Raw genomic sequence first — 12,859 nt, 5'->3', positions numbered from 1 at the left:
TGGTTATTACTTCAGACAATATCCAAATTATAGATTATCACTGAAAATTCAGACTAAGGCAATTGAGAAGCTTGTTTGTCATCTCTGAGAAAACTGAAAGGGTTACCCAACTCAGTGACACTAATATTACTGGTAGCCTTAAGACTGACCCATTAGCTATAAGAAAGCTTACATGCTGAACTACATTTTGGGCACAATATTAGTTTTTAGATGCATGGGATTCGATGGCTAGCTAACGGATTTGTTTGCTTCTTAGTCTCTTTATGGTCCTTGAAGTTAAGACGACCACAGTGTTTCCACTCTGGGATATCTTTTTGTCCTTAAGATGCTATTCCAAGAAAAGAGTTCAAGTTCAGAAGGATCCTTCTGTAGGAAATGCTCTAAGTTAAAAACAACATGTCATTACTTTATTTACCTCTGCTGACTTAAGATGTTTTGTAAGAGACTGACTGTCCTTCCTTTTCTTTCACATTCTTTAATAAACTATCTATCCTACTGTGTTGATAGTATTTCAGAAATTCATAGAACATTTTTCTTTGGCATGTATTGGTTTTCTATCACCCAACAAACTTGCTTTCAGGGTAGGCTGCCAGCCTTCCAAATGCCTAAAAAGCTGGGATACCTTGACAATAAATACTGGCTGTGGCTTGGGCTGGATATCCAGACATACAGCTGGATAACTGAAGAGCCTTGTTAACTTTGAATCCATTCCTCCATTCCCAAATTCCCCAAACCAATATATGTTTATTAAAACTTGCTAAGAATGAGAATTAGGATCTGACTTTCCCCCTGTAAAACTCTAGAAACGTGTTCAATATTTACCCATAGATGTCCGACTGTAACTTTATTAAAATATTTTCTCTATCTAAAAGAGGTTGTTGCCTATCTGTTCCTCTTCTTTAAAGACTGTTTATTTCAAGTTACTTTTAATATTGATGTAAAACATGCAGACTTAACTAGCCAAATTTAAGTCAGTAGGAGAAATTATTTATTAAGTGCGCAAATTCAATTAAAATCTATGGAACAGTATACTGGGAAAATTATTTAGCTGATACAGACACATGCTGAAATTACTATGCATATGCAATATTCACCTTCAGCACCAGAAAACAAGAATTTCTGCACTTCCATTCAATACCCATGGGATTACTAAATATAATTTCATTCAGATGCGAAATAACAAATAAAATAATAATGAAATTTATTTCTTCAGACAACTGCATATATTAGCTATCTTTAGGAGATACTTCCTTAACCCAACTCCAATACTGTGATATTTATCTCAACTCTGGCCAGTTTTGTGCAAGGACCTATCCAAAGTTCACTCCTGACTGTGGAAAACATCTTTCAACCGAGTACAGAAAAAAGAAAAAAAAAATCAAGCTGCAGTTTATAAGAGTTCATTTCATCCAAGATCACCTTTATCTACCTCACCCAAAAATTAATGATTCAAGTCCTACAGGAAATTTGTCGTTGGTCACCTTCTTTCTCTGAGACATGAAAGCTAGAAGAAGCTGTTTTTATTCTGTCAGTCACAAAGGAAGCAACACAAGCAGAATCAATTGTATTACGGAACACAGGCGTAGGTATTGGTGCTAGCGTGATAAACTGAACGAGTCGTAAGGAATTTTACGAAGCTCCCAAAGTTCTGCAAAGGAGATGAAGACGTGCAGTCTGACATTTTAGTCACCACACAGGAAGAGATTTCTACATAGTTTTGGCAGAAAGACTTGGGGTGGAGGGAGAAAAAAAAGTCACATGCAAGATGTGTACGCACCTCCTTCTCTGAACTAAGACTTACCAGTGTAATGGTACTAGTGCAGTTAGTTTGCTGTATTTGTATCCATACAGAAACTTACCAAAAATTTTTTGCTTGGAACTGATGGCTTTCTATGCATGCAATAATGGTCTGCTGTCCATCAATTGTTTTACCATATACCTTAATTAGAAATGGAAAAAAAAAATACATAAAGAACACAGTTTAAGTTTCAGTATCTATCTTGCTCAAATTGCTTAGATATCTAGTTCTATTATTGTTACATAAACTGTAAAATTTAATTTTGTAATCACCGTGGTCCTTACATAATGTTCAGTACATGAAACATTACAGTGCTTATTACAATGCAGAAAAATTTAAGATTAGAAAATCTGAAGGTCAAGCATCTTAACTGAAATTTTATATGCTGCAGACTCATTTTTCTGCAACTATAGGAATTTTAAGCCTATAGCAGTTACTGCTGTGACAACATATATTACCAGCTGGTTTCAGATACTTGTTATTCTACAATGAAATGATGATTTAAGCCTTTACAGACTAGTGAAAAGGTGATTAAAAGGATGGGTTTGGTTCTCTGTTCTGCTTTATCCCCTAAAATCAAATACTACTAAAAATGATCTCCATGAACATGTAATCTGGTTTTCTTTACAGAAGCTGGAACTCATCTGACCACCTGGGAATCCAATTCAACTTGTTACCTCAGCAACTGATTTTTGTTCCCCACTTCTGCCCCAGTTAGTTTTTCCATCAGGTTACTAGAAAGCATGGAACAGCTATCATTAGATCAGTTTGCTAAACTTCAAATAGTCCTAGGGCTCCTAACAGCAAATGAATACTATTTTAGTACAGACTGAGAGGTTCCATTTTAATAAGCCATCAGAACGCACTGATTCTGGTGGTAAGAACATAACACTTTGATATATAGAAGATGTGATGGAGAGAAAACAGTTTGCTTTACTGACAGTTTTGTCAGTACACAAAGCCAAGACAGACATTTTTATCTTACGCATTTTTTTAAAAATGTTTTTATTTTTTAAAAGTAACCACCCACATAGCCAGGATCAACCTGCAGTAGTCCACAGAAGGCATTAATGCTTTAAGAAACTGAAACAAAAATTCTTCAGAACCAAGAGGTCAATCTTCACTGTGATCTGCAGTAACCACCCACTAGTAATCCAACAGCTGAAATATTAAACTTCTGATGCTTTCCCTCATTTCCCTGTATGAACCCTTGACAGGACTAAATTCTTTACAGTTGAAACTGCCTGTCTTCCTGGTTTACAAATAATAACTTTTTTTTTTTTACATATCTATCTATAGCAGTTATAGTGATTATATAATTTAGTACTTACTGTGCAGACACCATTTGGGTAGTGTTCTTTCACATATGCTTTCATTGCTGTTTCAACTGAATTTCTCCAGGATTCGATGGCATTTTCAACTTCGTGTGGTCTAGGATCAGTAGCCTCCTTTCTTAAGTGATCAAATTTAAAAGAAATCTTGTTCTTGGGATCCAAAAATTTTCCATTTCCCAAATCACCATGTTCTGTTATCAAAACCTGTATCACGAAGTTTTAGTTAATAACATTTGCTATTGAATAAAGACCAAAAAAAAAAACCTAACATGCCAAATCTAATTATATCCTGCACTTAACTGGAGCTTATTCATATCTAAAGACTCACGTAAGACTCACATTTTAAAGAAAATATGCATATAGCAAGAGAGGACAAGGCTAACACAACACACTGACTCAGAAAAAAACCCTCTGAATCTTACCCTCTTACAACAACAACCAATGTGATATAGAAATTCATGTCTTCTAGTACTAAAGATGGAGCAAATTGTTTCTACAGCTCCAAATCAGGTCTGACTGAATTCAGGCCAACAACACAGACTGAAATTTCAAGCTCTTTAGATGTCCTAAATGATTATCTTATGGAACTGGTATTATTGGAGGGCCATAATCTCTATATTTTGTCAGGGAAGATGCATTTCTTTTCATTTTTTTCATTTTCTTGCCAAGATACATTCAAATACCAGAACATCTTTAACAGTTTAAGGAACATTGCAAGTATCTCATTGTATTCATACCTGTTCATCGTAACCGTCAATTTTTACTGGAGTAAACTGGTCCAAGTTGTACTGTGCAAATGCACTACAAGAGAAAAAAAACAATACCAAAAGCCTGCATCAAGTACAGTCTTTTTTCTTACTAGCTGAAAGAGATTTAAATAATAACCAATAATCTGGGGGGTGATACATCAAAAAATTATATCAATGATTCATTATCTTACAGGCCCAAATCCTTGGAATCACCTTGGTTCATTTAGTGCTCGTATTACAGATTCCAACCACCATTACACAATGATTTACGTTCAAAAATAACCTGATATAGACAAACACATAAGCTTTACAGTAACCCATATAAACTGTGGGAACAGATAAAAGTTTAAATTCCACAGGGATCCAACCTACTAAGTCAGACCTCTCAGTTCTTACAGATGAAACTAATTTTGGCATAAAATACAGTAGGCATAATGTTTTGATATAAAAGTAGGGTCTAAGGAAGCAGTATCTTACACATGTTCAGTGCCTATAACATCTACCAAGAAACAGAAAAGGAAATCCAAAAAGGTGGAGACTGGTTCCAAAATCCGGGTTACCCTTTTCCAAAACAGTTGCTCTAATCATTAGGATACAATACAGATCTCTTCTCTGCCAAGAACTTAATCTTGATCAAAGATGCACAACACAAAACGGTGTTTTACTTGCCAAGCACACATCTTTTTAAACAAATCACTTACTGACAGTGAAAGTCTTACTGAAAGACATCTTGCTTTTATGCAATTGTATGTGGCATCTGGTACTTACTGGGCAGCTCCTTCCCTGAGAAGATTGTCATTATTAAGCAGCAACCGAACATCTGAGAGGAGATATTTACAACATAAAAGTGCAGTTAACTCAGAAACTTGTTTCAGTCACATAAAAAACGTCAACAGATTGTACAAAACAAAAAAACCAAACCATCCATAGAGATTACTAGGTAGAAAATGTATTGCTTCATATTTCATAATTTTGACTGACCGAAATGAGAAGAGTAGTACGGAAATGGATCCCTTCCAAGACAATCTGGTAAGCAGATAAAAGCCATATTCTACTGGCTGTATGACAGCTCTGGGAATCTGTCAAACTAGTTTTTAGAGAATTTCTGAATGAGAACAGCACAGAATTCAAATAAGTTCACTTTTAAGATGTAAGCTATGAAATCCCTCACACTGTATTCATGGTAGTGGCCACTGTATTTTAATGAGACTAATATAGTATGTGTCGTACTTATTTTTTTTTTTAAGCTTTACCATTTTTGCTCTCATTCCTTAATGACACTTAGTAGTCAGAGCACAATATATCACAATACCATTTCTACCATCATACAAGAAACATAAGTACAGAATAAAGTTAATACCCTCCTCAGAATTATTTCATATTTACTATGCACCAAATTGTTATTTATGTACTTGATTTACTGGCTTGTTATTTGCTAGGCACTATTTTAATAACAATTTAATGCACTGATCATTAACTGATCATTAGTCTTGCTATAACATTTTAAACTCTCCTAAAGATTCCCAAGGTATCATGCAAGTGAAAAGAAATCCAGAATATGTTTGAAGTATTTCTTCTTGAAAAAATAAAAAAAAACAAGAAAAACACACGACCCGATAAAAAAAAAACACCGCCAACAAAAAAAAACCTAATCCCAAACCAAAACACCCCAAGCGAAAAAAAAACAAAACAATCCCAGAAGCTCAAAAAAGCCCACGCCAAACCAAAAAAACCCAGAATCGCACTTTATAGAATTGGAATTTAAAGCTTTCTCTCTCTTTTTTTAGGAAGTCAGTCTGAATCTCATTGAACACTGGTCATGCATTTATGATCAAATATTTTGTTATGTGTTTTCAAACATATTATATTCCATTATTGAGCAAGTAGCTGCGACAATGAACTAGCTTAACAATACAGTTTACAGCAGTATTACTATAAGAAGTCATGTTAACCTTCAGGGAGCTAGGTTATTGAGCTGTTTGCCAACAGTTCATTTCACAAATGTAGTACAAGCTAAGCTTAAATAATAATCAGCAGGTCACAGTTTAGCTGAAGAACAAAGAACTTCTAAAAACCTTACATTCTAACAAATTTAAGCTCTCCCCAGCCTGACACAGACTAAAAGTTTAGTATACTAAACTTACTACTTGACTTAAATAACATCAGAGATATTTGTAAGCTAAAGCAACAAGACATATTCATTCTTATATGATATGTATGTCCACATATCTTTATGTAAGACACGCACAACAATTTTAAAAGAAAAATATCTTAGGTAAAGTTCAGGGCAACAATAGTTGAGAGAAGCTAATTTCAGGTTTCTTTTCAGTTTACCAATACACTCAGTAAAATAAAGTGTGCCCAGAATTCAAGGGTTAACAATGTTTGGAGAAGATTAATATTCTTTTCACAACTGGCATTAAGCAGTAGTCCTTTGTATATTCAAGGTTAAGTATTTGCAATGATATTCCTTCTTTAAAATAAAAAAGATTTTAATTTCAGCTAGTTTCATTTCTATTGAAAAATGTACTCTTCTATCAAAGACTGGGGGAAAAAAAGTGTACCTGTGTCCTCTAAATGAAAACCCTAGCAACTGTTAATTCATGACTGATTAAAAACAGAAAGAAAGCTCATCCTCACATCACAAAGACAAGTGGTACTTTCCTCCTTTTGCATTTAAACTCCAAGCTGTCTTGTGACTGCAAAGCTTACTATGCCAAGCTACAAAACCAGCTCTTACAGCAAGTGAGCGGCTAAAATATAAGCTACATGAAATTCAGGACAGTAATCAGCAATACAATTTTGTATATAAATGCCTTAAATGAAGGGACAGAGCAGACAGATACTCACCATTGAACACCTCATTGAATTCCCCAGGAGGAGCATGAATTATGAATTTTGCTGCTATACGCACCTTAAATACAAAAACAATTATGTGGTTGTATATACTTGTATTCATTCCTATTCAAACCAATCATGCATTGTATAGCCTTAATACCTAGACATGGAATTGTACAGCTCCCACTGTTTCATACACTTGTTCACATTATTTAAACTCCTCTGTCTTTGTTAGAAACAAAGTTTCACCTCTTCAAAGAGAACAGAGGAGATTATATGTGATAGAAGCAGAGAAATTGAGTCACTCATATTTTGTATTACTGGCAAAAAGATTAATCTAACAAATAAGATCAATAATATATTCACAATATATTTCAACTTTCGGTCCATGGATTCCTGGGAATTAACACATATTCCAAGAGAGTCAAAAACCATGATGAAGATACATTTGGTCTTCACAGCGTCTCCTCTCATTTTACTATACATCCTATGGTTCTAAACTTTCCAAGAGATCCACAGCTAGGCAGTAATCGATAGACTACATAAGCTTAAAAACGCTTCTATAGACACTAAATCATGTAATTTCACCTGCATCTTAGTACCACAGTATCAGCAGATACAACTTAAAAAAGCACCTTGAAAGCTTCTTTAATGCAAGTCCTTGAGCAATTGCCTTCAGCCACGACTTCTTGCAGACAAAACACAGCTAAAGCCAGTACTTCCACTAAAAGTAGGTACACCTGCCCTGGCTTTCTCCCTTCTGCTGGCACAAGCACTTGTACAACCGCAGTGAGCAAAGTTAGAAAAGTTATTTTTCTGTTTTTTTCAGACCAGTTCCCTGAACTGGTTCACTGCACAGCTGCAGACACATATGCTTGCAAAAGAAACATGAAAATGGCTTTTTTTTTTTTCTGATGTGAAGCAACCTTTCAACTATTACCTTACTTGCAGAATGTCACTCAGCAGACTTGCTTTCATTCATTCTTCTTTCCCCCTTAAACTGTTAAGGGCACCCATTATATAAACAAACAAATAAACAACGTTGTTTTCCTAACTTAACCTCACAAAAGTTCCTATCCTTCACAATTTACAGTTACCTAAGTTAAGGAGACATTCAAAGCTCTCTTGCATCCATGATACGATGTCGCTATTCAAATACAGGATACTACCGGAACCATAGTTCCCATTTCTAACACCTCCAGTTATGCTTCTATGGAATACAGAGCTGGGAGATTCAGTGTCTGTACTCTCTGGGCTTCTTGTTTGAAATTAACGTGTCTGAGAAGCACATACTTAATTAACAAATAGCTAAAAATAACCAAAGAACACTTTACATTGACACGTCTATATACGTCTGAAACTACAAAAGAACTGCCTGAGCATGCTAGAGCTCTTGAACTGACTTTTACAGCTGAGGGTAGCAATACAGCCAGTGCTTGGGCCCTTGGTTCCTGACAAGGTCCAAGTTTCAGAAAACGGTCTCAAGGAGAGGTGGTTCAAGCTTAGAGCATCCTGAGAGCGTGCTTTGCTGCCTCATTAGCAGTGTTCAAACCTCAATGAGATTCCAAATGGCTAGCCCAGGCAGCTTCTGCTCACTAGAAGTCAGCACACAGCCACTCAGAGCTGACTACGGAAATGAAAGGCTACCTGTTCCCAGCTTTCTAAACTGAATCCAACATTTTGGACTGCAGACAGTCTTTATCTGCTGCCTCAAATACCTAAATCAGAACTGCTTTTTACATGTAAATTTGCATTATACTGAGATGAATGCCATAGACTTTACTCTTCTCAAGAGACACAGAGAGGCAAGAGGCTCTTCTTCTATGGCAGCTTATTAATGCACTTGCCCAGATAAGAAAGCATGACTTGGACTGTCTCCTTTGACCCAATGGAACGTGAACTCATCTGCATTAGCCAGATTACCCCAAGCACCAGTCTGCATACTTTTCCCAAGAGAGGACATACTCCATACCTCTCCTGCTGAAGTCAGGGCACTCTGTACACAGCGTACACAGCTCAATGCTCAATCCAAAGACATCTGAAGGACATGACATATAGCTGACCTACACTACTATTAAACCACTCAAAGAGAAGGGCAAGACAGGCTCCAAGGCTCTACACTACCAGGACGTTTTATCAAATGACCAATTAACAGAATCTAGAATCAGACTGGAATTTAGGCCTCATACTTAAGAGCAGGTTGTGCTTACAGTATGATTATCGGACTGATTCCTAGCTCAAAGTCAGATGAAAAGACAGTTTCTTGGGTCCGACTCGACTTCAGGACATGAACAGTACTGCTTACCCCTGCCGAGGCCGGGTTAGCTCTGGGCAAGCAGAGAAACAAGACTTAGAGACACTCTGAGTTCAGAAATAAGTGGTCCATCAGTTTTCAGTTGGGCAGCAGCTGAATGAGCAAAATTAAGCAAAACCTGGGTGCCCGAACTGCACTCTGACCATGTGCTTTAAGCTCATAATATCTGTAAGGTGAGATATTAAGTCTGTACTAAAACTGGAATAATACCTCATTTTCAGTAGTTATGAAAATGTAAAACTGGTTTTGCTTCTTTTTTCGCTATCAATAAGAACTATTCTTCTCAGTCATATTAGCTATAGTATAAGTAATATCTGTTCAGAGGTATTCAATAGTAACAGATGTTCCCTCAGGACAGACCAACCTTAACATTACTCTTAATGAACATTTTAACTAGTAAATTCAATTCCTCAATGAGAATTTTTTCAGTGTGACAATTCATCATAGATGCCACTTTTTATAGGATAAACACAATCATGCAAATTAGCAATGAACATCTCATCAAGAAGTACAAAGCATATTCATGCTTACAGAAGCAAAAAAACTAATATATCTTCAGAAGTTGACAGTATGTCAGCTAAGACACACTCTCCATTTTGCTAACCTGCCTTTGTGAAGCCCATTTAAAACTAATCCACTTTTCTTCAGCAGTTAAACCAAATTAATTTATCTGTGGAGATGAGTATCTGAAAAAGCTATATTTCCCCAACTCATACATAGAAGCTGCCCATATAAGAGAATTAAATCCAGTAGTCTCACTTAACACGTAAGAACTGAAAAGCACTTACAGCTTCTTTATTGCCACTGAGTTTTTCCAGAAATAAATGCTCTAAAGGAGGTTTCTTTTTCCCAAAACCAGACTGATACTGAAGGATAAAGCAACACACCTTCATGAGCTTCAATGAGATGAAGATTTCCCCCTTTTGGCAATAAAAAGCCCCAGGCTCTGCTATCACTTGAGGAAGCACAATTTAAACAAAGGGTAAGTCCATATAAAATGCAGTGTTTATGGCAAATAAAAAAAAAATATTTAAAAATGCACACATAGCAAGAGGCCCATTACTTGTAATATAAAGGGACAGGCAAAAAACCCTAAATTGCAATACAATCCAGATAGGAAGTTATTTTTGCTGAAGACTGTTTAACAAAACACTTCGATCAGATGCGTTACAGTTGAAACCAGTGCTGGTTATTCAACACATTGAGACTTTAAAAAATTGATTAGAACTGACTTGAACAAATCAAAACAGAAACAACATAATATTTTAGAAGTCTAAATGACAAAACCTTTTCCATTCAAGAGAACTGCACTTTCACACATAGCACCTATACATATATCAGCAAGTAACAAAAAATTAGGTTAAACAATACAGTTGAGTATTCCTTTAGAATACTCAAAAGATTGAGAAAACACCTGAAATTTCTCCACTTTATTACTCTAGTTACTCCCAAAACACCACCTGAAGTTTAAGACAGTGTTTCATTGAGGTACTTTCCAAGACTAGATGTACAGACACTGTTTTCAGTTAAATGCCTGCAGAGTGGCTTGCAAGAAACTATGAACTTCAGAGTTCACTAATCCAGAACATCTGATCATTAGTGGTTCACAAAGAATGCACAAAACCAATCTAAATACATTTTCATGAGATGTGACTTCATGCAGGTATTAGCATTAATTTGGACAAATCACAGAGGCTGAGAGGAGGTTACAAACAAAACAAAACAAAACTAAGACAAATGACACAAAGCCAAACTTCTGAAACATTAAGAAGGAAAGTATTCCCCACTGAAGCTGTTCTCTTTATCTGATTTTCACATATACACCAGTCACAGTCATCAATTCTAACTTAAATGGAAGTCTGACATCAGCAAGTGCTAGTGAGATTTACTTTCTCAATTTAAGTGAATCCAAATGCTACCCACCACATCAGTTACAAGCTTTTTTATTATATAAACTATTTCAGTTAAGGTAAAAATTCAGACTGAGAAGCTTAGCAAAAGAGAAAGGGACAGGTTTGTTGTATGCGATGAGCATGGACATTAGGCATAATAATGCCTAATTCTTCATTCCGCTAGAGATCAAAACAATTGGTCTGTCAACAAATGCCTACACTCAGTTACTACAGTATTTGCAGTTTTCAAATTACACAAGCACAGAGGTAGCAATGTACAGAACAGTACAGTTATGCTAAATCTGCCTTGTTTTCATGCTTTTGCTTTCATTTCACAATCTAATTTCTCTCAAGGCATGACACCCATCAGATACATAGAGAAATTCTACTTCTCTACCTTTTCCCGACTGAGACATTCTGAAGTTTGTTTTATTTTAAAGAAGTTATATGCAGTGACTTCAAATGCCCCCAAACCACTCTTCCTGTTCCTGGCACATCGGAACTGACACTGGTTGAAAAAGCCCGACCTTCTGTGCTGTATGTGCCTATATATGGTCATGAATATGTGTCTGCAGAAATGCAGGGGCTGCTGCCACGCCACTGTCAGCTCCGCTAAGATATGCTCATTCCTGATAATTAGCTAGGGTACACCTAACAATAACAGAGACATTAAAACTTAAGCTAGCTTTTCTCCCCTCCTTCTTCTTTTACCCTTTTAAATTTAACTGAAATACAGCTGTATTTGCCAGGCACCCTGACAGCTCCCGCCTTCACTCAACATCAATGCTGCACAGGTGCTGTTAAGCAAGATGCTGTGAAACCACATACTTTGCCCTTACTCTTTCCAACACATCACTTACTTCAAGTTCAGCTATGAACTCCTTGCAGCAGGGAGATCCACCCTTCCTCTACACTAATAACAGGTTAAAGTTTACTGCTCCAGAGCAATAAAAATGAAATAGTCAAGCAAATATTAAAATCCCTTTTTACCTAACACCTGCATGAAATTTGGAGGGGGAGGAGGGAAGTAACAGAGGACCTCCGCAATACATTTCCACTCAAATACAACTTTGTTGCTGATCACAGAGGGGAAAAAAAAAGAGCTTCCAGCAGTTATTTTTATCAGTGATTACAGAAAGTGTTATAGCAGGAGCAAAGCATTGTGTATCATGCATTTATATTCTGGATTCTTGAGAGCACCCTTGCTTCCTTATAAAACAAAACAAATCTCCCACTCACAGGAACCTAAGTTTGGCAAAAAAGCAGATGAGGTATCACATTTGGGAGACGGGAGCTCCTTGCTTCTGCTCTAGGAACACTAAAGAACCCAGAGAGCTCTATTCCCACAGTCACGCCTTCTGCCGTAATTGTTGGTTCAGGTAGCCTTTCCGCAAGTAACTAAGCAAATAGCTTTGTCTTGGTCCACTAAACTGTATTTACAGGTAACACAGTTAAGCTGATTCACACTAGGTAAGTTCCAATTCTCTCAAGACCCTGTAATTCACACTCACGATAACATGCAAGTCATTCAGGAATCCTGCTTGTACTACCTGGAGTGATACTGAATAAAACTAGACAAACCTTTTGCCAAGTTCCGAGTTTGATTCAAACTCGCGTTTTGAGTTCAGCTGAGCCACTATTTTTCAACACGCAGCTTTACTTTCTAATGAACAACAAAACTTCTCTAACATCTTCTATCAGTCAAAATTAATTTTGCATTGACACATGTAGCACGCATCAAGGAACACACTTTAAGGTTCAATCACTTGCAAGATACAATGCCTGATGACCTGTCAGTACGGAAAACATCAACATAGTTTTTGAGTTTACAAATCCTTCAATGTTTAAAAAAAATGTAACTGGCTTTTCCTTTGGACAGGTAGATACTGGCTCCAATGTTACAACCAGCAATTACAATACATCTTTTAAAATAA

At 36.4% G+C, this 12,859-nt stretch overlaps 1 protein-coding gene across 1 annotated transcript in view; it reads right to left on the bottom strand.

The window, feature by feature from the left end:
• The window catches only part of CAPZA2 (capping actin protein of muscle Z-line subunit alpha 2), a 32,440-nt gene that overhangs the window by 10,447 nt on the left and 9,134 nt on the right, over positions 1 to 12,859 (bottom strand). The window contains exons 2-6 of the mRNA XM_054210079.1: positions 6,732 to 6,795; positions 4,650 to 4,701; positions 3,870 to 3,933; positions 3,130 to 3,336; positions 1,860 to 1,939 (exon numbers count right to left, since the gene is read on the bottom strand). Coding sequence (XP_054066054.1) covers positions 1,860 to 1,939; positions 3,130 to 3,336; positions 3,870 to 3,933; positions 4,650 to 4,701; positions 6,732 to 6,795 — 467 coding nt within the window. The remainder of the gene's footprint in view (positions 1 to 1,859; positions 1,940 to 3,129; positions 3,337 to 3,869; positions 3,934 to 4,649; positions 4,702 to 6,731; positions 6,796 to 12,859) is intronic.

The sequence above is a fragment of the Rissa tridactyla genome, chromosome 1, assembly GCF_028500815.1.
Source record: "Rissa tridactyla isolate bRisTri1 chromosome 1, bRisTri1.patW.cur.20221130, whole genome shotgun sequence".
Lineage (NCBI taxonomy): Eukaryota > Metazoa > Chordata > Aves > Charadriiformes > Laridae > Rissa > Rissa tridactyla.
Note: the sequence above shows the minus strand (reverse complement) of the source record. Positions and strands in the feature narration are given on the sequence as shown.